We start from the raw sequence: 26,829 nt of genomic DNA, 5'->3' as shown, positions 1-26,829 counted from the left end.
AATTCGCACTTGGCCTCGTTGAGAGTCAAGTTGTTCGCCCTTAGCACTCGAAGCACCTCCGAAACCGTCTTGTGCAGCTCCTCCAGACTCTCGCCGTAAATCAAAATATCGTCGATATAGATAATTACGTTGCAAATCTCTTTGAATATCCGCACCATTTCACGCTGGAAAACCTCCGGGGCGCAGTTGACGCCAAACATCAAACGAGTGAATCTGTACATCCCACATTCCGACAGAAAAGTGGTTAGGTCCCTGGACTCCTTGGCCAACTCGAGATGATAAAAGGCGCTGGTCAGATCAAGCTTCGTGAAGACTTTAGCTCCGCTTAGTTTGGACTTCATTTCCTGGATCAGAGGAAGTCGGAAATACTCCCGCTTGATGGCCTTATTGGGGCCCTTCATGTTGACCACAAGACGGAAGTCATCCTTCCCTTTAAATAAAAGAAAAAAAAGGAACGGTGTTGAAGGACGGGCCGCCCAATCCAAGAACTAGCTGTGTTACCTTTAGCAACGGCGGACATGCCGCTTATCCAGTTCGGCGCGGTGGTGACCTTTTCGATGATCCCACGGTTTTCCATCTCCTGCAGTCTTAATCTTGCCGCGTCGCGAAACGCCGCCGGAACGTTGTAGTATGCGTTCCTTTCCGGCGGTACCGACTCGTCCAAACTGAATCTGACTTTCACACCTGGCATTTTCGGGAAGATACCTTCCGAGTAAGCAGATTCACAAGCGTTCACAGTTGGCGCGATTCTTAACAAGGATAGGTCAGCTGCGGTGCTTCGCCCCATGAGCGAACGCTGTCCTCTTGGCACCACGACAAATTCGGGTTCAGCCTGGGTGTTATTATCACGGTCACAGGTAGAAATAATCGCGCGGAACCGACATTCGACCTTCAGGGGGTTCTCGGCGGCGTACGCTCGCAAGCTTGTCCAGCCCGTCGTCTTCAACCCGTTGAACACAACCAGTCCCTTTTCCGAATCGCTCTGTAACTCAAGCCAGTCTTTGCCACCGATGATGTTTGCGTCGGCTCCCGTGTCTATTAGGAACCGGATTGGTCTGGATGAGCCGATCTGGCAATCAACCAACACATCTTCCATGGTCAGGGTGTTGACCATCTGTCAGAAAGGAAGGAAAACAAAATGCAATTCCAGAGTTCAACAAAACCAAAGGATAACTTTATCCATTTTATTAGAAATTAAGACAAAACAATAGTATGATAACAGTTCAACCGAATAAGAATGAATATTTTAAGAATTCATACCTCTTCTTTCTGTTCTTTGTTGGCGTCGACATCGTCATCGACGTTGCTGATTTCCTTCTCCCGGCAGACGACCGCGAAGTGATCCGGCTGTCCACATTTGATGCACTTGCGTCCAATTGCCGGGCACCCCAGACCGTTGTGATTACGACGGCCGCATCGGGAGCACTTCGGAATTGCTTCGAACTTCATGTTGCGATATCGCTTGGCCGGGGGCGGCCGACCTCGATCGCTCCCTCCACCGCGTTCGTACTTTCCACCACGATCGCCCTTTCCACCTCGATCGCCCTTTCCACTGCTAGATCTGTCCGAGCTTCGGTGTCCTGGACGCTTACTTCCTTTGACCTCCATAACAGCGTTAGATGGCCCAGCCGTCGGCGTGGCTGCGAAGGCTTCGCTCCTGGTAGCCGCTTGCAGTACAAGCTCTGTTGCGTAACCCAGCGTCCTGGCTTGACCAGCGAGTTCCTGGTTGGTCATTCCTTTAAGCAGCTGCACTCGAACGTAACGCTTCTCCTCGTCGGCAGAGTGACCACAAAGCCGGGCACGAGCCGTCACTCTTGAGAAAAACTGTATTGTAGACTCGCCTGGTCTTTGCTTCAGGGAACTGAATTCCAGCAGTTCAGCGGTAGGGTCAGTCATAGACTTAAAGTAAGCCTCGATTTCAGTCACGAACGTGTTGTAGCAATTCGGATCATCATAATTACTCGGGCGGAGACCCGCCGCCCTGATCACTTCTTGGGTTTGTGATCCCAGCGCCAGGTACAGCAGCTCAGTCTTCTTCCTTGGCTCCTCCACATTGTTCAGCGACAGCGCCATGTTGAACTGGTCGAGGTATGTGAAGAGTTCAGCCCACATTTTGCTGGCTGGCACGTTGTCCGGAAACTTTGGAATGTGTTCCAGACTGATAGGCGCTCCCTGCGGGGCCCTCGAACGGCCTGCGTCAGCTGGCACGACGGGACTTGCCGGCGGTTGCAGTGGTGCGCCTGGGAGGACGCGTTGCTCTGTTGGACGAGGGCTGCCTAACGCGGCTGCGATGGTCGCCAGCGTCTTTTCCATCTGGGTGATCCTGGACTCCAGGTCCGTTGGTGGATTGCGATGATTGCCTTGGTCATGTTCGTTGTCGCCAACCGCCTTCAAAGTTTCTCCTCCATTAGCATCAGCGTTGACCCCGGGCGAGTTTTGGTCACTTCCGCTTGCGCTTACCACTCCTGGCGGCGCAATGATCTCCTCTTCGGCCCCACTTCTGTCACTCTCGGACGTTTCCTGATAGTCCTCGTCATCATCGAATTGCGAGAAGTAATCGTCAGTGTCCGAGTCTGACGACCGGGACGAGACGGAAGCGCCGTCTTCATCGTCCACGGGGCGGACACGTACGTACCGGCCAGACATTTTCTGTGGCAAAGTAAGAAAGATTTGTTAAGACCCTTAAACAAACTCTTCCGTGGTAGATGTGCCTGTCCAGAGAATCATTGAAAATCAACGCACTTGTGCTTAAGGACATCCTTTCATATTCGCCTGGAAATTTCAGGATTCCATCAGTTTTCTACTTGTTGGCGTTCCTCCGAGGAACGCCACACAAGTAGGATCTGCCCCAAGCGTCTCACTTGGGGTTTACGGGATTCCACCCGTTTTCTACTTGTTGGCGTTCCTCCGAGGAACGCCACACAAGCAGGATCTGCCCCAAGCGTCTCACTTGGGGTTTGCGGGATTCCACCCGTTTTCTACTTGTTGGCGTTCCTCCGAGGAACGCCACACAAGCAGGATCTGCCCCAAGCGTCTCACTTGGGGTTTGCGGGATTTCACCCGTTTTCTACTTGTTGGCGTTCCTCCGAGGAACGCCACACAAGCAGGATCTGCCCCAAGCGTCTCACTTGGGGTTTGCGGGATTCCACCCGTTTTCTGCTTGTTGCACAAGCTAAACGTGCCCCAAGCGTTGGAGTTTGCGGAATTTTGCTCATCGTTTTGGTCAAGCTTGCGCAACAAAATCGCGCCCACACACACTCCCTCATACACACACATGTTAAAAGTTGCAGAAATTGAATTTGTACTCGGCCGCAGCGTCCCTTGATCTCCTAACACGCACACACACACACACACACACACACCCTCATACACACACACATATTAAAGTTACAAATTGAATTTGTACTCGGCCGCAGCGTCCCTAACACGCACACATACGCACGCACACACCCTTATACACACTCACACACTCACATGTTTAAAATTGCAGAAATTGAATTTGTACTCGGCCGCAGTATCCTTTGATTTCCTGACACGCACACAGGCGCACACAAACCCTCGGAAGAGGTTGAAGAAAACGAATTAGCTGTCCCCCTTTTTCCAGGCACTTAATTTTCACTGCTTTCTCTGGGCACAACACTAAATCAACACGATTTTCTTTTAGGTGGGAGCTTCTCGTAAAGATACAATCTTTTACGCTGAATGGTCAACGAAAAAGAAAACACTGTCACGGTCGCCATTTGTGCTTCCGGCTCGAGACGAGAAGCTCCCAGCGCGTGTGCTTACCTCGCGAGCACCGTCGTACGAAAGAGGCCGATTGCTTGCTCGCCCGACACACGTCGCGGTTGAGTGAGAGCCACCGTTTGCTGAGAGCCAAAGACTGGCTCTCACAGTGAGTGTCACTCAGTTGTGACATTAGGCAGTAGAGCTCGCTCCTGGCACACAACAGTAGAGCCCTCACAGTGATTGCTCAATATTATGCCCCACAGTAGGCAGTTTAACTCACAATCCAAAAGTCGTCAGTTCGAATTCCGGGGTGGATGGAAGCTTAGGTATAAAAAGAGGTTTGGTCAACAATCAAGGCAATGCTGTAGAGCGGAGAATTTGAATTTGATTTGATTTTGGTTGCATCATTGCAGAGATATATTTATTTGAAGTTAGCAGTTTCAAAAAACGGGTGACCAGTGGTGTCACGGTTCGCTTTTGAGCGTATCATAGCCACTCAATCGACAAACCTATCGGGTGAGCGCTTATCGAACGCTCAGAGCGGCGGGTTTGAACGGTTCGCGAACCAAAATTTCGATCATCATTTCTCTGCTCGCTTGCCGCTCCGCTCTGAACGGAGTAAAGAGAGCGTTCAGCGAACGGTTCGCCAACGGAGAATGTAGGCACTGATAGAAAAACTTATTTGTTTTTATTCTTCACTCCATGAAAAATTGTTCAAATTTGTTAACGATAAAGTTATCAAGGAACCATCCATAAACTACGTGGTAACCTTAGGGTAAGGAGTGGGGGGGGGGTCTATGGCGATTAACCACGCTCCATAGAAAAAAGATTTAATTTGAATGGAAATTGTCCACGATGGGGGGGGGGGGGGGGGTGAGATTTCCAAAAAAGTGTCCACGTTTGTGGATGGTCCCCAAGGAACCAGGGAGTCCTCTGTTGACCCAGGACATAAAAACATAGTATAAAAAAGTCTACCATACTCACTGGAGCTATGCGGGTATGATCTGCAGTCATAAACCGCAGACCTCTTGCTTGTTACGATAATAAATCCAGGGATAATAAATCCAGGGATAATAAATCCAGGGAGTCATTGGAAGACCCAGGACATCCCAATGAGTTGTTGAAGCCATGCTCTGTAGCCCTCCATAGTCACCATCTGTTGACAAAATCATGAAATGTTTTTCTCTGAGTGCTGTTTTTTAGCTCTTCTTGCGAACCGCTCATTGATGGTCCCTCTCACTCTCATTCGCGATGAGAGAGCAAAGGTTCATGCGAACCACGGCAGACGTTCGGATCGTGGTTCGCTCGTGCTTGGTTCGCAATCATGAGCGAACCACGCTTGAGCGTCATGACGTATCGTTTGAACCACGATTCGAGTGAGCGAACCGTGACACCACTGCGGGTGACACGATATCTCAACACTGCTTAGACGAAATCGGCACAAAATTTTTGTGAAGACTCATTAAACCGGTGCATGACGAAAGACGATTTTCAAAAAGTGTATTTGAAAACAAAAGATAAAAATATTTTTCTGTTTTTAAAAGAGGAATTAAAAAAAAATTATTGAATGTTTCAAATGGCTCTGCCTGTGTGGATCAATCGGATCGCGCACTGGACTTACAATCCAGAGGTCGCCGGTTCGAATCCCGAGGCGGACGCAAAAATTCTAAGTGTAAATATAGGTTTTCGGTGCCCTCTCCCCGTGCCATACCTTCACACTTAGGAGACCCGGGAGGCGGAGTCTTGTCGCAAAAAGAACGATACACGAAACCACAAGGTTTAAGAGGGCCACATTATACGGTGTTACGTCGGTTCCGTTTTCAAATGGCTTTATGTTATTTTACTCCAGTATTTATATATTCTTTCACTTAATATTTATGGTTGCCTCATAGGAAAAGATTGTAAATGCGGTTTTGTATCGTTGTTTGATATAAACAATTTTAACTTTTGTACAAAAATCTAATACAGTCGAATAATCGAAACGCACGCACGCCGTACAAAAACGCGATGCATTTTGGCTAAAAAACGATCAAGCACATCGTCCCATGTTTACCTAACACCATGCGCCAGGTACGTTTTATTCACATTTCAGCTCAAAATTCATCGCGTGGTAGGTGAAACTGCAAGCTTTAAAAATTCAAGAGATTTCAATTCGCTCAACATTCGAAAAATTGATTCTTATGTAAAATTGTCTGGGGAACACGATGGTAAAGTTTAATTCAAAATTGAATCGCATGTTTATTGAGAAAATTGTGTGTAAAGTTTTCAATTGCGCAAAGTGCATCATAGTTTGATTCCAATCGAAAATCTAATGACGCCATTCGATGCAGAGTCAAATTTCCTTTAAACATAATTTTCATGTTTTGCTCTATTATTCTTTGTTCCTGAGATATGGCCATTCGAGAAAAGAGTTTTTTTTTTGAAAAAATGACGAAAATCGCAAAACTTTGGCAGAATGGTCCGCCTAAGTAAAATGTACCGAAAACCTAACAAAAACTTTCAAATATATGAATCCAGTCTAGTAGGCTTATGCTTTGGGATGTTCCCTTCAATATTGTATACCTGATTGATAAAAATTTTCAGCTTAAAACTATTTTGTTGCTATTTAAAAAAAATGTGTTTTTCGACTACTTTTTCCAAGGTTCGGGGCTAAATGGACCACTCTGCGGGGCAGAATGGGCCACCTTAGAAAACAAGCCATTCCGTCTAATACAACGTCGAAGGTTGATAAGAAATGGCTTAAGTAACCTTTCCAACATAGTTTCCATGAAGTTTGATCACTTTTGTAAAAATAGTCACTTAACAAAACACACATTTTTGAAAATAGTGTAAATATGTCGAAATAAGACACTATTTTTACAAATAAGCGTCAAAACAATTCAAAATTCAACTAATGTTGCATTAAACGTGATTTTGAATCTACCAGGAGTGAAATAATCCATTTAGCTCAAATTTCGCTACATTTGATTGTTTTTATAAGGCAGGAAAAGGGTGGTCCATTCTGCCCCCTAGTGGATTTTAATTTAACACTTCCACTACCAACCACTAAATGATTTGAAGGTTCCGTTTTTGTTTGATTACCTTTGTAATAGCTCCTGGTAACATTATAAACATTGAACAAACTTTTTCAAACAATCTAACTTTCGAGAAAGCTTATTTAAGAACCTCGAAATAAACAACAATTGCGTGGTTTTTCAATAAATTTACATTTTTGCTCATAATTATTCGAAAAATACAATGAATTCAAACGTCGTTTTCGATATGGTGATGTTATTTGACGTCCTTTATAAGACCCTTGCCTTACAGTTGGTCTAAATTAAGGCTACCAACTCTTGCTGAGAAAAAATCCGTATACTTTACCGACATGACACCATGGTATAACAAAAAATGTCAAGGAATTATTTAGATAAATTTGGAATTTTAGAAATAGAAATATTTTTGTTAAACGTTTAAAAAATTACGAAATATCAAGTTTGCTTTTACGAATAATATCGTTGTCAGTGTTTTCACGAAAATATTTCAAGAGCTTTTATTGGAAAGGTCCTATAAATACAAGCTCAACACTAGGTTTTCACAAGCTTTACAAAGCCTTTTGATCTTTTATTTGATAAATATGTTTTGTAAGGAATTTGAAAAGAACAATTGTTGACAATCAAGTTTGAACTGAGGAAAACCCGGAAAATTATGTAGATTATCTAAATTATCTCTTTAAAATCAAACTGACAGTTAAATAAAAATGTCTAATTAGCAAAAGCTTTGACCCAATCAAAAAAGCAATGTTTTTTTTTAAATGTTGTTGAAATTCCGTACAAGTCCGTATTATGCGAAAAATTCCGTACAAAAAATCCGGCCTGTTTAAAATCCGCGGAGAGGGTCGAAAATCCGTACGGTAAGGAAAAAATCCGTACAGTTGGTAGCCTTAGTCCAAATCCATTCGAAAGCCCAAAACCAAGGGTGGTCCATTCTGCCCCCATGGTCCATTCTGCCCCCACTGCCCCTATTGCAAAAAAAATCTTCCGAAACGAGGATTGAACCATCAACTTCTTGGTTGCTGATCCAAAACGCTACCACCGCGCCATGGACGCTAGATGAATTTCGAGGGACAGAGCGCCAATATATTTTACTTTCTGAAGTGTTGCTCGGGGACGCACCAGCATTATTTGTGTTGGTGAGAAATGCAGATCGCTGACATGTTTACGCACGCGCAAAAATGATTTACGGATTTGCTGCAATTTTTTAATAAAATGTAACATTTTCTGCAGCAAATCCACTGTTGCAGATTTTGATAAAAATATTTGCTTTGGGTGAAGATACAGGGAGATTTTCTAAACTAAAACTTCCAAATTCTGGTTATCAACGTATGCTTATTATTGACCTATTTTGCAGCTATTATCAAACCTGACGACCAAGGTATATTTTTTTCTAATGTTTTGATGAAATAAGACCAAACAATATCTTAATTTCAGTAAGGTATGAGATACTTTTTGGAGATTTTAGCTAATACATATGGTACAAAAACTTTGAAATGAAAAAAAAAAACAATTTTCACCGATAGATGATTTTGAAAAACAGTTTCCCTGACTCGAGACAGTCCCCCCAACAAGCTCCAAGGGAGAATTAGTGCTGTTCATGAAAGTTCGATAAAAATAACCCTTAAACATGTCGTGGGGAACAGCCCAAATGTTTTATGCAGTAAGCAATTATGCAAAATAGCTAATTTGGGCCTTTGAAATCGATAGGCAAAGTTCAATTCAATATCAATTCAATTAGTTTTTATTTGTAAATAATCAATTCTAGAGTACTTTTTCAAAAGGTCCTATGCGCCAAAAGTAAACAAACTGAGTTATTCAATGCATGACGTTCTGCATATCCGAAACTACACTATCCTCAAACCCGATTTCTTCTAAGTATTTAATTTTTAAAAATATCTGCGAAATGCAAAATAACCTATGAGCATTCTCTTAAATTTTTATACAAAATAATTTACGTCGTTTTACCTCTCAGTGTCCTATGTGCATTCAGTAAAATGATGCACATACGACAATAACAAATCAACCTATGTACAATTTTAAATATATTTCAATCATTATGCACATACGCTAATATAATAACGACGTATGTACGCATTTTATTGAATAATTAGAAATTAATGATAGATTTTTTTTTATATCCATATATCTTTTTAAAAATAATGTTTGTCTAGGATCCGGTTAACGTGTAGACGTCAGCTGTAAGAGAGTATGAAATGTTTCAATGCCTGACACAGCAAAAGAGAAGAGCGAAATTTAACAAATGAGCTCTCTCTCCCGAATCTGGCGGATACGACTCCCAGCATGACATACCAAAACAACTCATAAAACAGCATAAAATATGTTTTTTGTTTTGGTTCATAGGATCGCGGACAGATCATTGTTGTGGACTGTTTGAGTTTTAAAAGAAAAGTGTCGGAGGGCGAAGGATTGCGGCAACAAAAAAAAAAGGTAAGTAGGGTGGAAAATTACCGTGATTCCCAAAGATGATTCCTGGACCATGGGATCGGCTCCGAAAGGCGTCCCAAGAGGGCGTGTGCAAGAGGGCGAATATTTGGTTGGCCTATTATTATTATTTGTTATTATTTGGCTTTCCGGATGGGTTTTCTTGGTTCCGTGGCTATCTGGAAGGTGTCCCTGTGCAAAAGGGAGGATGCTTTTTGGCCGCCTGGATGAATTTTGACGGTTTCGTGGCCATCCGGATGGCCAAAAAGCATCATCCTCTTGCGCAGGGAAGCCTTCCGGATGGCCACGGAACCGACAAAAACATCCGGAAGGCCAGAAAACATCCCCCCTTTTGGCCAGGAGGGAAATGTTATCCTGTTAAATTTCATAAACCTTAACCTTAAACTATTTTTTTAATCACCCGCAGCACTGTTTTACGGTACCTGGTCCCCCGACAACGACCAACCAAACGGCGGCGGACGTGGTACAGAGGACGCTTTTAGAAACCTTAAAAAAGCCATTTGCTTCGTGGTCATGGTCTCGTCAGAGATCCTCAAGACGAACGTTAAATACATTAAGATTGCCGGGCGGATCGGCTATCAACAACTTCGCCAACGACGAGCTCACAATGACGCACGCAGGTGCAGATCGTCCGGGCCGCTTGGGACAAGGTGTACGAGAATCCAAAAATGCACGAGCTGCTGAGACTAGTGTTTCTGGGGCCGCCGGAGCGGGCGGAAACATATAGGTTGCGGCGGTTTAGTTCCCGGCGCATTTCCGTCGAGGTGCAAGTTGAAGTGCCTGGTTCGTTGATTTTTGTAATGAAGTTGGTCTAAGGTGCGGGGCACTCCAGTGTGGCCGCTTCCAGTAAACTGAACGAGCTTGCTGATTCCCAATTTGGTCATTGTTTCTTGTGGGGCGAAACCTTACAAATTGCACTCAAGGAACTCTCGATTCGTGGTGATTTCCGTACGACGCAGAAATATCTGGTCACGCAGGAGACGATCAGTTTCATGAAGAATTGATCACCAAGTGGATCCAGTCGGACAAACCGTACATTATTCTGGGTTACAAAGGCTCTGCAGAAGCGCTCCGATCACGACGTGTTGTTCCTGACTACGCAGGGCATCGTCCTGCTGGAGCAGCGCCACCGTAACGGAATACGCGGTCGCATGGCGGCCGTGCACGCCGTTGTTTTTTTCAGTTCCAGAATGGACACTACGACAAGTGCGTTGCGGCTTCGTCGTCGGGACGATCTTTTCTTACAGCCAGCCACAAACAACCTGGTTTTACGGAAGATTTGGCTGGTGATCTGAGCGAAATTACCTCGCTGAAGAATCGCTTGTGACTCTCCGCGCTCTACAGGTCCTAATAGCTGCTCATCAGCCAGCTTAAGAACTGCGTTAGGGGCAGGGAAGGGGGGGCAGAATGGCCCGCCTAAGTAAAATGCCCCTAAAACCATAGAAAAACATACAAATTTATGAATTCAGAGTAGTAGGCTTATGCTTTGGGATGTTCCCTTCAATGTTGTATACCTGGTTGATGAAAATGTTTAGTTAAAAACTAATTTTAGCCACACTTTTCTGGGTGCGGGGCAGAATGGGCCACCTTAGAAAACAAGCCATTTTGTCTAATAAAACGTTGAAGGGAGATAATAAACGATTAAAGGGACCTTTCTAACATAGTTTCCATGAAGTTAGACTACTTTTATGAAAATAGTCACTTACCAAAACAAACATTTTTGAAAATAGTTTACAACAAATTCTGCAGAACTAATAATCCTAGACATTGGAATAAATACACAGTTATTAGAAACAAGTATACAAAATGTTTAAAAACAACCCGGAGTTCTCACATTCAAAACAATATTGAATTAAATAAAAATAATAGCAAAGAACTTTGGAAAATATTGAAAAAATTAATGAAATCTAAAGATAGTCTTCCAAGAACTATTCTTTTTGGAGATATTGAAGAATGTACCGAAAATGTAATTGCCAGTAAATTTAATGAATATTTTATTGAGAGTGTAGTTGAAATAAACGAAAGCATACAGAAAACTGACGAACCTGTTGAAATCAGGAATATGAGGAAAGTAAACTGCAGACTAGAAATCTTCAATCCTATAACCTATGTTCAACTTAAAAAAAATTGTTTTGATTTAGGAAATTCTGCCGGGATTGACAACGTTAATGCAAAAGTTTTAAAAGATTGTTATCATGTCATTGGTCACACTTTGCTCGAAATTATAAATGCATCACTTTTGTCAGGTCAAATTCCAAAAATCTGGAAAGAATCTTTAGTTATTCCAATTCAAAAAGTTACTGGTACTAAAAAATCAGAAGAATTTCGTCCTATCAACATGCTACATACGTTAGAAAAAGTGTTAGAAACAGTTGTGAAATCTCAATTGCTTGAATATTTGAACATTAATAAATTATTAATATCAGAACAGTCGGGATATCGAGAAGGCCACTCTTGTGAAACAGCATTGAATTTGGTTCTGGCAAAAAGGAAGCAATATTTTGAAATCAGAAACTCGACGCTGGCAGTATTTTTGGACTTAAAACGAGCATTCGAGACAATTTCTAGGCCCTTACTGTTACAGACACTACAACATTTTGGTATCGGGGGTGCAGCTTTCAATTGGTTTAAAAACTATTTGAATGGTAGAACTCAGCGTACGATTTTCAATGAATCTTTTTCAGAGTCTAGGGAAAACAACCTTGGTGTTCCTCAGGGAAGTGTACTAGGGCCTATATTGTTTATAATGTACATTAGGGGAGATGGGGGTAAGACGGCCACCCTAAGGGAGAAGTCTAATAAAATTTACACAACAGATTATTTTGATCTCAAATTACGTACATATTGTTCTACTACTAGTCCATTATAGAAATGACATAAATTAGTTGGTCTAAAAACCAATTATCAATACTTTTCAGCAATTTTAAAAAAATAATTGAAATCGTATATATATGAAATACGCGGGGTAAGACGGCCACCCATGTGGGGTAAGACGGCCAGTGCTATAAATTAACTTAATAACTTTGCTAAATCCACCCAAATACCTACATGGTTGGTTGAACAGACTTCTCTGAACATCATAACTATTTTGGTTGAAAAAAATCAGGTTTCAAATGTGAAGAAAAATGCTGTTTAAAAAATTTCATATTTTGGCTCAGTGAATTTCATATTATTGCGACCACATTTTATGAAAAACTGTGAATTTTTACTACAAAACAAACACAATTTGATGCAAAATAATTAGTTTGTGTATTTCGATTAAAATAAGTAAATCAAAATTATTTAAACAATATTAAATTAGCGATTTTCATGAAAAGTTTGATAGCATTTCATACTATTCAATGAGTTTTGCTATATCACAGTAAAGAATGTTGTCGAAACGGTAGTTAACAGCATTTTGATTAAAAATGGATAGTTTTATTGAAAATGCTTTTCCTTATCTACAAATATGTCTTAATAGTCAAAAACCGTCAAAAATATAACCTATATCAAATAAAATTTACAAATTACGGGTGGCCGTCTTACCCCCGGAGGAGGTGGCCGTCTTGCCCCCAAATAAATTATTTTTTTAAACATTTTTTGTAAATAGCTCATCGCATTTTTTAAACTTTTTCGAGGGACATAATCTAGGGAAAACTTCAATTTAACATGAAAAAATATTTGAAGACAGGAAAACATATTGTTATCTAACAAAAATGCCTAAGTTGTAATTCATGAAAATTACATCCAGTTTCAAGTTCAAAAATTATTTGTTTATTTTGAGCTATTTTTATACTATTTCAAACAATATTTTTTGCAAAGGTGACTCCATATGCATTATTTAGCATGAGGAACAGTATAGCTAAACATTTTAGTAATATTCATTAGTATACTTAGTAAAACAGTGGGGTGGCCGTCTTACCCCGCCTGGCCGTCTTACCCCCAGCTCCCCTAACGATATGAAACTAGTTTTGAAACATTGTGACATAAATCTTTTCGCAGATGACACTGTTATTTTTGTAGCAGCGAAAAACCCGATTGACGCTGTGCAGCGATTGAATGAGGATTTAGATGCTTTATCCAAATGGCTTAAATTCAAACAGTTAAAATTAAATATAAAAAAAACCAAATACATGATTATCTCATCAAAACATCAAAACATACAAGATGTACAAATTTCAATTGATGGTGAGCAAATTGATAGGGTTAAGTCAATAAAATATTTAGGGGTAACTATAGACGAAAACTTGAAATTTAATATTCATATTGATAACACAATTAAAAAAATTGCAAAAAAATATGGAGTTATGTGTCGTTTGAGAAATGACCTTAACTTTCAAAGCAAAATTCAACTTTATAAATCTATAATCTCACCACACCTGGACTTTTGTTCATCTATATTATTTTTGGCTAATGAAACACAATTATCTAGGCTTCAACGCTTACAAAATAAAATCATGCGTTTAATTTTAAAATGTAACAGATTCACTTCATCGACCTGGATGTTAGATGTTCTGCAATGGCTATCTGTGAAGCAAAGAATAATTTTTTCGACTATGATTTTTGTATTTAAATTAGTCAATGGTCTGTTGCCAAGATACTTATGTGATCGAATTTTAAGAGGCAGTGATCTTCATGACCACTTTACGAGAAATGCAAATGAACCTCGCACTCCGAATTTTTTATTTGGAGCTGCCCAGAATTCCCTGTTTTATAAAGGTGTGAATATATTTAACTCGATGCCCTCACAAATCAAACAGTCAACGACAATAGCAGAGTTTAAAAGACAGTGTTGCTCGCACATTAAATTAGTATTTTAAGTTTACTTTGTATAGCTATATTTTGACAGATTTCTGAAATGAACGCACAAGTTAATTGCTCAGTTTGACCACGTGATGATGATGGATTTTTTTTTGTTTTCAAATGTTGGTTTAAAGTAAAGTTAAAAAAAGATAAATGAGTAGTCTACAAAGGTTTGAGAATCGCGCGCGGTATGCAAATATATGTGCCTTAAAAGGTGATGATGAAGATATGTAATAGTTATTTCTAAGTATGATGAAAATTGGTAGTTGCTCTGAAGACGGGAGAGCTCGGAAGGCAAAAGGGAAAGCTAATCTAGTAGGTTTTGGCGGTCGAATGATAGGGTCTCGAAACGTACTATGTTTGTAGTCAAAGGTCGTGACGTACACTCTGTCAGCTAAAACAGTAGGGTGCGATCTCGTGCAATGCCAAAGTAGTCACTTAGTAGAGACCCAGTTCAGATAGATACAAGTAAAACTATATGTGCACCGAAAGAAAGTTAGTACCAGATGCGTAGCTAATACTGTTACAGGCTTATGAACTAGTAATCGTCAATAGAAATCTGAAGAACGGAGTTACCTGAAGGCTATTTTATATCTGCTATGGAAAATCAGTTCGTTTTTCTTTGCATAACTGATTCAAATGTTCAATCAAAATTATCATAACGATAACTCGTCCAGCTCAAACCATTGTAGGGGTAAGAGGTGGGACCATCATCATCATCATCATAATATGTTGAAATAAGACACTATTTTTTAAATAAGCATCAAAACAACTAAAAAATCAACTATATTGCATTTAGCGTGATTTGTGAACCTATCAGGAGCGACATAATCCATTTAACCAAAATTTCATAACTTTTGATTGTTTTTATAAGGCAGGAAAAGGGTGGTCCATTCTGTCCTTAAGTGGATTTTAATTTAACACTTCCACCACCAAGCCTCTAAATTGATTTGAGGTTCCGATGTTGTTTGATTACCTTCGTAATAGCTCCTGGTAACATTATAAACATTGAAAAACTTTTTCAAACAATCTAACTTTCGGGAAAACTTATTTAAGAAACTTGAAATTAACAACATTTGCGTGGTTTTGTCAATAAATTTACATTTTTGCTCATAATTCGAAAAATACAATGAATTCAAACGTGGTTTTCGGTGTGGTGATGTTATTTAACGTCCTTTATTAGACCCTTGCCTTCAGTTTGGTTAAAATCCATTCTAAAGCCCAAAACCAAGGGTGGCCCATTCTGCCCCCATGGGCCATTCTACCCCCACTGCCCCTACAACCAGATAAAGTCCATCTGTCTGTCTGAGAGCACGACTTCCACAGTGGTTCTGCAGTGGTTGATCTTTTCGGATGTTCAAAACTTGGATATTCCGCACGACTACCTTTCTACCTCTCTTATCGTGCAGTTTGCAATGCTACGCTTTAGGATTACGTCCATTGGGCGTACTCGTCGTATGATTTGACCTGCCTGCAGCATCTGGAGGTGTCCGGCAAAGTCTCGCTGTAAAGCAAAGCAATCCACTTTAACAACCCCTGGGTCTTTTGTGGGCTCTGTTGCAAGTTTCAACTCATTTGTAGGCGTCCGAAGGTTATGTGTGGTGAGTCACCCAAAACCTCTTTTCGCAAATGGACCGACGTTTTACTTCCCCATCCGATAGAAGGCCAGGAGGATAAGGCGGGAATCTAACCCGCGCCCCATAGCAACTTAGGGATCGGCAGCCGAAGCCGCTAACCACCGCGCCGCGAGGCCCTCCGTAAAAAGTCCCGCTGATAGACTTCCAATTCTTGCTACCAACAGCACATCCACAGCACAGCACGTTACAAGTGATTTTCTTCTGCGCCTGTTTTCTTTGTGACCCGATGTTTTCCGTTTTTCTAGACTCCTCCCAAACGGCATCAAGTCGGCAACCTAACAGACTCGTTCATGCGCCCTGGCAGTTTGCGGCGTTCGATTCATACGAGCACTTACCCAGTACTCGGACGAGATCCTGGACTTGCTCGGAGACATGACTACGAGGCGTTCGTCAACTCGAAGATGCTGGAGGTGGTAAATGCGCGCGATTCGGAACGCCGCATAAGCTCCTCGATCAACGCAATTGATTCCAGTTTTGTGCGACTCGCGCTCTTCAAATCCCCAGCTGACCTCACCCGTCGGCCAAGCAACAGCCGTAGAACCCGTTCGAAGATCCAACCCCTGAGACCGGAATAATTCTTTGGCGAAGAGCAGATACAACGCAACCAACCCGAACGCGGTCACCGAAACTCGTCTGGACATCTTCAAAGCTGGGAATGACCATCTCGTGTCAAAAGGAAGCGGAAGTCCGGCTGAAACATCCAACGGGTCTCTTTCAGATTTCCAGTGCAAAAATGGCGACAACACATGTACAATATGTTGCGTCAACATGAAATAAAGTCAATAAATTTAGTTATACATTTTGTAAATCATAACCTTACGAAAAATACAGTCAAAAATGGTGAATATATTTGCTCAGACTAAGCCTTTTCATTCGGGACAGCATCATCTTATGGGTTTTGAACATCCTCCGGTTCCGGTTCCTTCTGCGAACCTTTCCCGTCCTTTGCTGCACTTTTCTCCTCTCCAACCTTTGTCTCAACCTCTTTAGCAGTAACCTTCTCACCAGACTACTTCCCGTTAGGTGATGACGCTCTTGCGTTCCAGTCTGTTATTTAATCGCCGGTTGAAGATGATCACGAACGTTTTTGCTTCCCTCACAAAAAAACGATCAAACAGAGAGCCGGCGTCGGCAATAGTATTCCTTCCATCGTCGGCATATTCGTTCAGCAACCCATACGCGTCCTCGGTGCGGTCCCGCTCGCGCATGATGTACATCTCCGGGAATCCGCGCTAGCCCGCCTCCAGATAATCCGCCACTTTGGAATAAAAGTTGTGCGCATGCAGTGCTGCTGGGGGGCTATCGAAACACTTGTTTATAACCGTTAAATAATATTTTTACCGAAAACTTTAAAAAACGATAGATTAAAAAATGTAGTATGTGCGCTAACAGCACGATAGGCGGATAAGATAATTTACCATGTCAAATTATCCTATGCGCCAAAGTAAACAATAATGATTGTTTACATTGGCGCATTGGTTAATTTGGCATCGTAAATTATCCTACCCGCCACCCATCTGACAGAAGGCTCATTGGGAAATAACGGCTTCTCTCTCCTCTCGCGCTGGAAGCATTGAAATATTTCATGCTCTTCGTCAGCTGTTGCCTACACGTTGCGAGAGAGTTGGACATACATTATTATCACAAAAATGTTGTTTTTTTTTTAATCAAGATTTAAATTTTATTTGATAAAGTTTTATGCGCAATGCCATATGAATATAGTCCAATGCGTTAAGTCTTATGTGCAAAAATTGTTCTATCAACGTGTTCTATGTGCACTCACAGGTTGTATGAACCAAATTGCGTCAGAACTAAGTGTCATCTTGTCTTTCATATAATTCCGAAATGTATACTTGAAAAGCATTACTCCAGACCCATTTGGGCGTTTTCAGAATCGAAAAATACCCAAGCGTGTTTAAATGGGATTTAAAAATGTGCACCAAAACTTTATCTCCAAATTTCTCAGATCGAGGTTTTTGCACATAGGACCTTTTGAAAAAGTACTCTAGAATTTACAATTTCGTGTTGTTTCCACTCGCCGCAAAAAGCTGCAGACGCGCCAAAACAAGATCCTTAAAATGATGCTGGACTTGCCGTTTAACTTCCCGACGGACGAGCTCGAGGAGGTGGCTAACACGGAATCGCTGGACACCTGGACCAGCAAGCTGCTACAACGATTTTGGACTAGTTGCACGATGTCGGAAAACGATCTGATATCGAGTTTGGTGCCGTGATACTGTGATATAGTTTTTTAAGAAATACTTTCCTCCTCCCTTACTAGGTATGCCAGCAATAGCAACAGGTTTTTTGCGAGTGTTTTCCTGTTTTCCATTTCGATTTTTCAACCAACTTTATTTCCGTCCATTGAGATAAATGTATTAGTCACAGCTGTAAGGATCCTCCAAAACTCTGTACCTACTGCACTTACAAAAACTATTGTTAACCGACAACTGAAGAAATAAACAGAAATGCATTGAATTAAAAACAATTTCGTGTTTCTTATAACCTAATAGAGTTTTGGTGTTCCTTTCAACTATGGTTTACACTATAATTCATTTAGATGTAATTGGATATTCTAACAATGGATGCGGCAAGAGAAGGAAAAAATAAAAAAAAACCTTCGAGATTTGCTGGCAAAGTTTGAAGAATTAAAAGAATTAAATGCATAGGGGTCATTCCACCTGAAGTGTGCAAGAAAAAATGCAAATTTGATAATTACCATCTCCGACTCTGCTCAAATTTTGCAGAGCTGTTGAGACTATCAAAACATGAAAAAATCCCGAATTTCATCCAAATTGGACCACCCCCTCTATTTTTGTACCCTCCCAAAAAATAGACTTTTTGGCGATTTTTGAGCGAAACCCCTATCTTCAAACGACGATAACTCAGGAACCACAAATCTTAGAGGGTCGGTCTTAGACTCAATTTTGAAGGAAATTGGACGTAGAATCCATTTCCGTGATCAAAATTTAGATTAAAATATTTGTTCTACCTGTATTGCGCAATTGAAAACTTTAAATGGCCGTAGCTCAAAACAGCCCTATTCATTTTTCAAATTTGACCTCACCATCGTATTCCCGGCCAATTTTACATAAGAATCACTTACCGTAAACTGGGGTCAATCGGGACACATGGGCGAATTGGGACAGCAGTTTTAACCATGTTGGAGCACAATATTTTGATTTTTCTGGTTGGTTTCGGTTAGAGCAGACTCAGGCCAACAAAATGTGTACATCCATTTCCAAATTAAAAAGCTTTAAGTGATCTAAAAACTGTTGTCCCTATTCAGACTGTAGTCCCGATTCACCCCAGATTACGGTATCGACAAAAAGGAATATGTTTCGTGCTGTTCCGTTTCAGATGGAATCACCCATAGTTGAAAAAATGTGTTGTGGATATTTTTCAAATGTCCGTCATTACAGTGTTTGTCTTTCTTCTCTGAGACCGCTCGTGGTACCCCCAGGAGTACATGTATCCCAGGTTGAGAACCGCTGCTGTAAGCAATGTAACATTTGTTAATGAATTTTGTCCAGTTCCATTTTTAGTTGTATAGGCCTGATTCGCGATTTTGACCCATATATTTTGGATAAACTCTCTATTTATGTTTGAATTATGCTCGTATTCTAGATGGTGTATGGAAATGAACACAACTCGCTTGGAATCGATATGGATTCGTTAGCTGAGCTGTCTTGTGAGTCGATGAGTATAATGGCTGCACCAAACGTGGTTAGCAGTGGCAACAAACGGAAACAAAACAGCTCCACCCAACCAGAGCTTGCGACGCTGTCCCGTGAGGAACGAAGAAGACGCCGGAGAGCAACTTTAAAATACCGAACAGCACATGCGACCAGTAAGTTGAAATATTTGTGGCTTTGTTTCAGAATAAAACCTATTTGTTTATTGTAGGAGAGCGTGTTCGAGTGGAAGCGTTCAACGTGGCGTTCACAGAACTAAGGAAATTGTTACCAACCTTACCTCCCGATAAAAAGCTTTCGAAGATCGAAATCTTGAAACTTGCTATATGTTACATTGCATATTTAAACCACGTCCTTGAAGCATAACAAGAAAAACTTAGTTGTTTTTTTTATTTGGGTTGTTTTTTGTATATAGTAATTTATGTTTGCATAAAAGAGAAAAAAAATAAAACACTAAACTTTTTGTTAAACTTTTTTACGCGTTGGCGCTTCGCCGGGTCTGGTGGCGCAGTGGTTAGCGTGGTAGCCTCTCACCCCAATATGACCTGGGTTCAATCCCAGACGGACCCGGTGGCATTTTTCGAGACGAGATTGGCCTGACCACGCCTTCTATCGGATGGGGAAGTAAAACGTCGGTCCATTAACGTAAAAGAGGTTTTGGGTGACTCACCACACATAACCTTCGGACGCCTAGAAATGAGCAGAAACTTGCAACAGAGACCATAAAAGACCCGGGGGTCGTTAAAGTGGATTACTTTGCTTCGCTTCGAACTATATATAGGGAGCGTTCTTTTATTACGTAACGCAGTTGGGGAGGGGGGGTCGGATGCCATGTTACGACAATAAAAAAAAATCAAAATTTGTATGGAAAATTTGATACGAAGGGGTAGGGGTTGTCTACAAATAAAAACAAGATTGTCCGTTCGACGCAGTGGTGAACGCAGAACGCTGTGCCAGTTCGATTTTTCCATCAGCTGTCAGTCGAACAATCTGCAGGGGTTGCTTTGTTCAATGGTCGATGACTGGCAGGCTATGATGACAGGCGCAAAATTTTGCGTTTGCGTCCAGGTCTGACGGACAATCTTGTTCTTACCTTAACAATCATACTAAAGTCTTTCAAATTTGGTCGCCTTGGGCTTCAAGTTATAGTTTAATGTCCCCTGAACAAATTCTTGTACAAACAAAGTCCATAATAGCTTGTGTTGGGGCATGGTAGGGCGTTTTAGTGAGAAAAAAATTGTATTTTTTAGCTAAATAATGTCAAAAATTACTCCCCAAAACGAGCCAAAAAAATTTTGCATTCAGCTTATAGGAAATTTTACGGAGTTCTTTTTTCTTTTTTTAACATTCATATTATGTCCACGCAAAGCCGAGATATTTTGCATTTTAGTAAACAAAAAGTGACGAATTTTCAAATTTATCAGTTTTTAGCATAAAACATCAACCGAGCTCCTCGTGAAGATGGAGCTTTGGGTCCAGCCGTGTTATTTGTATTTTGTTACTCATGTATTTATGTTTTGTATTATGTGTTTACAAAAAGAAGTAGGTTTTTGGTGCCACTGATTTGGTGGTTTTTCCTGCCTTAAAAAAGTAAGTAAATAAATTCAAAAATAACTCGGTCAAAGAAGGTGGAATCGGAAAGTGCCCAAAATTTTCGTTCTTTTGATACCCAAACATCTAGGTTTTCTTTAAAACCCCCGTTTTTAAATACCTAGGTAAAAACGTTGTTATGGTTTCGTTTGAGCAACCTGCCAAAAATGTATGGAATTTCGTAATTTTTGTTCTCGTGGATCAAACTTACTTTTTGCTCAGGTATTTAAAAACGTGGGTTTTATAGAAAACCTAGATGTTTGGGCAGAGCCGTACATTGGGTCCACGGCGAACTTGGCGAAACATCAATTTGGCGCCCCTCCCAAATTTACAAGTTAATTTTCAATGATTGCTTCAATGAGTTTTGATTTTGTATTGGATTTGGAGACCTTATGGATAAATTCAGAAACACAATTTTTTTTTCAAATAATATGAGATAGGTTGAATTGAAAATTATTGTAGGAATTAAGTTGGCAGAATATTTTCTCAGATTTCATAAAATCGATGATTATATCAGGGTTTTGTTTTTTTCTTTAATTTATTTTTCAGATACATGCACAGAATGCTCAATCATGATAAATTTTGCTATAACTTGTTAACAAATTTTATATTTTCGGCCTGCTTAATTTGATATGATCTAGTATTAATTTAATTGTATAAACAAAGAACATTCCCAGATTTGTAAAATAATTAGCTGATTTTGTTTTGATTTCAGTGAATAAGAAAAAAGAAAAAAAAATCCTCTTCAAAATTAAAAAAATAAGTCGATGCCCGTGTGCTCTCTTGTTCTATCTATCTATCTAGATCTAGATCTAGATCTAGATCTAGATCCCAGCAAGCTTAGTACAAAAGAGCATCCCGGCATCGAAGTACAATTTTTCAACATGCAGCCACATTTCGTCAGAACAATGAAGATCATTAAAAATCTAGCGCAATTCATTATGAAACATATTTTAATCATAATAATAAGAGCATTACATTTGGTACAAAAATATGAAGATAAGACATTTTCAATCATTTTTAGTGATTTGCCCATACGATGCTTGAGAATATTTTTCATAATTTTATGTTTTGATTTTTTTTATGTTTTGCATTTTTGTTCATCAGTATTTTTGTTTATTTATTCTTAATTTGTTAAATTAAATTTTAATTTCTAGTAAATTGTTTTTTGCATAAAGCAAACCTGTTTTCAACCTAAAATATTAATATAATTTTTTTTTGTTTGAATTTAAAAAGTTAACAACACCGGTTAAGCTAAAACTAAAAAAGTGATGTTCAGAACAACTTGTGTTCTGTAATAATATTGGTCATGTTGGTGAAAATTTACAGCAGTTTTCCTATTTTAAAACTGTAGTATTTTGAAAAAGCGCATGTAAATTTAAATGCATGAAGTTGCTTAAAAGTGGAAATCGTGCTGAAAATATTTCAAAGGCCATTTTTTTAAACTCCAGAATGTCCAAATTTCAAAAGAAAGGTATATGTTTCAGTGTTAAAATAATTCCTATTTCAAAGAAGCTCAAAATAAGACCATATTTTTCACAATTTGGCTGATTTAAGTTCAGCAAAATTCGCAATTTTCATTGTAAGAACGGGCCTTGACCGGTCTTATGCACCAGGTTCCCGTGTTAATCCTTTAACTATTCCATAAATTGAGTAGGTATGGGCTCAAACATCACTTGTTTAAAAAAGGGTGAACAATAGACCGTAAAAGAGAATATATTTTATAAAAAAATCAAGAATCAATAGAATGATGATTGTATTTTAAAGAATAAAAATTAGAAGCTGGATGTATTAGATGTAAAATTAGACAATAATAAATAGAGATAAAAAACAAGCTTAGATTATAGTAGTGGTAATTTATAGGACAGATAAAGAATTATTTAAATAAATAAATAATATTTGCAATGAAATCAAAAAAGATTAGGTAAATGATAAATAGACTTGATATTATTAGTACATTAAGGAAAAGTATATTTTTAAGGAAAAAAAAACTAAGTTTGTTACAGCAGTATCAGTTTGTAAAAAAGAGTGGAAAGCTTTGAGAGATAAGAGAATCAAAAGTTAGTAAAATCAAAATCAAATGATGGATATTAAATAGAAGAATCAGTGAAGAAGTGAGAATCAGTAGAGCAAAATAAAAATAGGAGCTGAGAATGAAAAGTAAAGAAACCCCGTTGTGCGATGTTTCAGGTACATCCACAGCAGTTAACTCAACATACTGCTTCTGATCAACATACTGTTCTGATCAAGATAATTCGGATGATCTAACAGAACTACGGATGTAGTTAGTTGCGCTCCATCCAGGATGTTCCTTACCTGGACGTCAACCAAAGAGCACGCAACAAGATCAGTGCCATTGCATGCTCTTAGGTATCAATCCTTGGCCTGCAACAAAGCTCATCTTAAATATGAAACATTTTACAACCCGCAATTCCGGTCGCCTCAACAAAACAAAAATAAAAATATATTTCGTATCATTATCACTGAAATGTTTTCAAATAATACAGTTAGCAATTCAGTTGTAGACGTAATTTTCTTTACATTTCGTAAAATAAAAACTTCGTTGAATTCAATGTTTAATATTTATTTTTGACTACATCCTGTAAAGCCGGATTTTTCTTGGCCACGTCGTGACGGCCGCACTCTGGATGGCGTAATATTCGATCATCATGATCTCCAAGATTTGTTGCAACGACACGCCGTCACGATAGCACTGCAGTAGTTTCTTGATGCTGTACTCAAAGTTGCATCATTGCGCTTTATAATTCCGGAAGCGGTAGCAGGACCACACTCAGGATGTTGGTTTGTTGAGGGCAGGGATGGGTATGTTTGTCCCAACCTGCATGACGATTATGAGGATGAGGGGCGGCTTCGATCCCGGTGTCAGCACTCGGAAAAGGGGAGAAAGCAAATCAATAAAATTTGACGAAAGACAAAATAATCTAACCTTAATCCCAAAACAGACAGCAAATCGACTATGTCGACGTTCTCCATGAAATGTCCAATTCTCCGCAGCACCTTCTTCATAAATCCACGTCCGAGTCTCTTAAGGTCATGTCTCGTTCTGGCCAGGCGGATTAAGTTCCAGTCACGATACATCCACTTCTATGGTCGTTCCTCCAGCTTGAGCTTTCAACCTCGGTCCTTCAGACGTGGGTTGTAAGTTTCCTCCGGGGATCGTAAGAGGACAAATTGGCCGTGGATTTTTTTTTTCGAAATTTGCAAGGTCACTTTGAGTTTTTGTTTAGATTTTCGAAAACAAAAAAGCACAATGTCAAATAAGTATCAGTTAAGTGAACAGTGACAGTGAACCGATCGTGCCAAGAAGTCTTAAAATTGTTGAGTCATGGTTCAGTGCCCACTGGGTAGTCTATGGCACCCAAGGAAAGCCATGTATGGCACCATGCTAAGAAGTTTTGGTGCTCCGGGACCCTCGAGGATGGGACATTGTATTACCACAAATGCCGTGGCCACAGCGCCACAACTCGCTCTAACCAGACGGGTCCTCGACCTGTCTTTAAACTTCCTTTCCCATCAGGCAAACATTTATTGGCGCGTATTTAGTAAATAGCAAGAAAAAATATATCTAGTTACAAAATGTCCAATATGGACTGATCTTTCCGAATTCGTGAAGCAGCTTCCTCTAGTTTTTCTGCCATATATGATAATGATGTCCAGGTCCAGTTAAAAATAGTAAAATGTCAACTGTTTGCTCTAGATTTCACTTGATTTTTCTTCTTTATGTCAATTTAAATCCTTACTTCACAATGAAAACATTTAAATCCGCGAAAAACACGCCAAAAAGTAAAATTATCGAGGACCGATCGAACATCTTCCTTTTACAGACAAACGGACTCCCTGCTTAAAAAGATGATTATTTATTGTGTCAAAATACATGACTTCTTTTTATTTATCACGTGTTCATATAACAATAGGCCTCAACTTTTTTGCTCAACCGTTTACACCCATTATTCGAATACACGTGAGTTTCATCAAATGTAACAGCCGCTTTCATAATATCACTGAAAATGGTTTCAAAATTTAGATGAATGAGTAATATTCAACATATACGTGCATGTTAATATTTTACCTTATGATTTTATCGCTTGTGCTTCTGTGACATATTTTGTTAAACTCTTTCTTGATGCACTGTTCAACATGTCTTTGTTCCAGTGGTAAAAATGGTACAAAATGGTCGATCACATGCGATTCGATTAGTTTGCTATCTTGTAACCCTCCGACCACATTATAAGCACCCAACTCAGCAATACGTTCAAAGTCCACCAAGGTTGTTTCATCTCGAAAGCGGCCCGAATCGGTGATTGATTTCAACTTTACTGCAATTTCAGTGCCTGAAACAAAATTATATATTAGTTTTTCGTGAGTAACTAGCAATTACAGAGCAAACTACCTGCACTGTTGGAAAGAAATATGAATATGGCCTTTGAAAAGTCGTATCCTTTGAGTGATGAATGATGATCCAACAGATTGACGATAGCATCAAACACTCCGGGTTTTAACTTTTCAATTTCATCGAAAATAAATAGAGAGTAAGGACAATCCTTGATGGCTTTCTTTATTCCCGCAGCCAGTGAGAACTGAAATGTTGTAATCAGATTGAAAAAAAAAACGTAACGAAATTGTCGAAGTATGTTACATACTTGGTTCATCACAAGCTCGTCGAATATGATTATGTCGGCAGTGAATTTGTGCACATAGTTACTTTCAATCCCTTTTTGATAGAGGGCCTGAGCAACGAAGTCAGAAACAAAGTTTTTGCCAGTACCTGTGTTAGAATAAAAGTATTACATTTTTGGCTAACTCTTCTAAATCAGAAAGATACAAATTAAATAAATTTAACTTGTAAAATGATCAACTTACCCGATGTTCCATGGAAACTGAAACCAACAAAAATAATTCAATCAGACTATTAAAAACTCTGTATATCTATAATTCAAACAATATTATTTATTTTATTACCTCATTACAAGTGGTTTTCGTGACGATTGGATGTTCTTCAAGTGGGCACCGATTGCATTAAAAAGCACTGTTTGCACAATGTGCTGACCATAAAGGTTAGCACTCAGCAAACGCTGCAGTTCTGAAATTTGCAATTGAGCTTAATAATTAAGTCATCTAACAAAACCACGTAATCTCACTTACCGGAAACATCGTGCTTCAAGTACGGAGCAATGCAACACTCACGAAAGCGGCAATATGTATTTTCCTTCAAATAATCATATTTGAACCACCCGGCTCCAACTGCCCCGCCAATGGCAGCCAACGAAAATGGATCAAAAAGTGCATCAGAAAACGCTAGACAAATCGTAAAGACAAAAACGCGACAAAAAATCATATTTTCTGCATTAAATCAATAACTATTGCCAATCATGGAAATCAATCACCAAGCTAATTTTGAACCTCGTCTCAACGCATGTTTACAAACACCCGCGAAAAGCAACGCTGACAAAAAACTGACAGAATATATTCTGTCAGTTTTTATAAGAGACAGGCTAACAATTCACAGACTACGTTACGCAATGAAGAGACGTAAGGTCATGCTGAAAAATATTTTGTACGATCAGCCTGTCCCAGTCACGAAATATTCTAGCAGAGCTGGTTCTGCCAGAATCCTGCTAGAACGGTTGAACATTTTTTCTAGAATACTGTAAGAATATCCAGCTCTGTGAGAACTCTGCTAGAATCCTGCTAGAACGTCGTGACTGGGTACGAGGTTTGATTCAACAAAATTTTTGTTGAATATAATCAACGCCGATTTTGCGTTGAAACAAATCTTGATTTTCTCAATTCCATATGGTTCAACAAAATGTTCTGTTGATTCAAATATGCCTTATTTTTCTGCGTGGTGAAATAGTAGTTTATGCAACAAGTTGCAAAAAGAGG

General features: G+C 39.8%; 2 protein-coding genes across 4 annotated transcripts; one reads left to right on the top strand and one right to left on the bottom strand.

The window, feature by feature from the left end:
• The first annotated feature begins 5,771 nt into the window (after window positions 1-5,771).
• On the top strand, window positions 5,772-20,429 carry LOC120419401 (helix-loop-helix protein 1). 2 transcript variants are annotated; one of them, XM_039582079.2, is made up of 3 exons: window positions 5,772-5,796; window positions 19,268-19,490; window positions 19,547-20,222. In XM_039582079.2, the coding sequence occupies exons 1-3, from the start codon at window positions 5,788-5,790 to the stop codon at window positions 19,699-19,701; spliced, it is 387 nt and encodes a 128-aa protein (XP_039438013.1). In that variant the 5' UTR covers window positions 5,772-5,787; the 3' UTR covers window positions 19,702-20,222. The 2 variants fall into 2 exon arrangements, with proteins under 2 accessions (XP_039438013.1, XP_039438012.1); XM_039582078.2 differs by lacking the exon at window positions 5,772-5,796 and adding an exon at window positions 17,689-19,136 and having other exon boundaries at window positions 19,547-20,429.
• Window positions 20,430-24,644: 4,215 nt separating this feature from the next.
• On the bottom strand, window positions 24,645-26,405 carry LOC120419450 (torsin-like protein). Of its 2 annotated transcripts, XM_039582131.2 has the most exons (7): window positions 26,089-26,403; window positions 25,906-26,026; window positions 25,807-25,823; window positions 25,587-25,711; window positions 25,337-25,523; window positions 25,016-25,277; window positions 24,645-24,947 (listed from the first exon to the last, which is right to left on the bottom strand). In XM_039582131.2, the coding sequence occupies exons 1-7, from the start codon at window positions 26,279-26,281 to the stop codon at window positions 24,839-24,841; spliced, it is 1,014 nt and encodes a 337-aa protein (XP_039438065.1). In that variant the 5' UTR covers window positions 26,282-26,403; the 3' UTR covers window positions 24,645-24,838. The 2 variants fall into 2 exon arrangements, with proteins under 2 accessions (XP_039438065.1, XP_039438064.1); XM_039582130.2 differs by having other exon boundaries at window positions 25,337-25,711; window positions 26,089-26,405.
• Between the last annotated feature and the right edge of the window lie 424 nt (window positions 26,406-26,829).

This window comes from Culex pipiens, chromosome 2 (genome assembly GCF_016801865.2).
Source record: "Culex pipiens pallens isolate TS chromosome 2, TS_CPP_V2, whole genome shotgun sequence".
NCBI lineage: Eukaryota > Metazoa > Arthropoda > Insecta > Diptera > Culicidae > Culex > Culex pipiens.
This window is presented reverse-complemented; position numbering and strand designations above follow the sequence as displayed.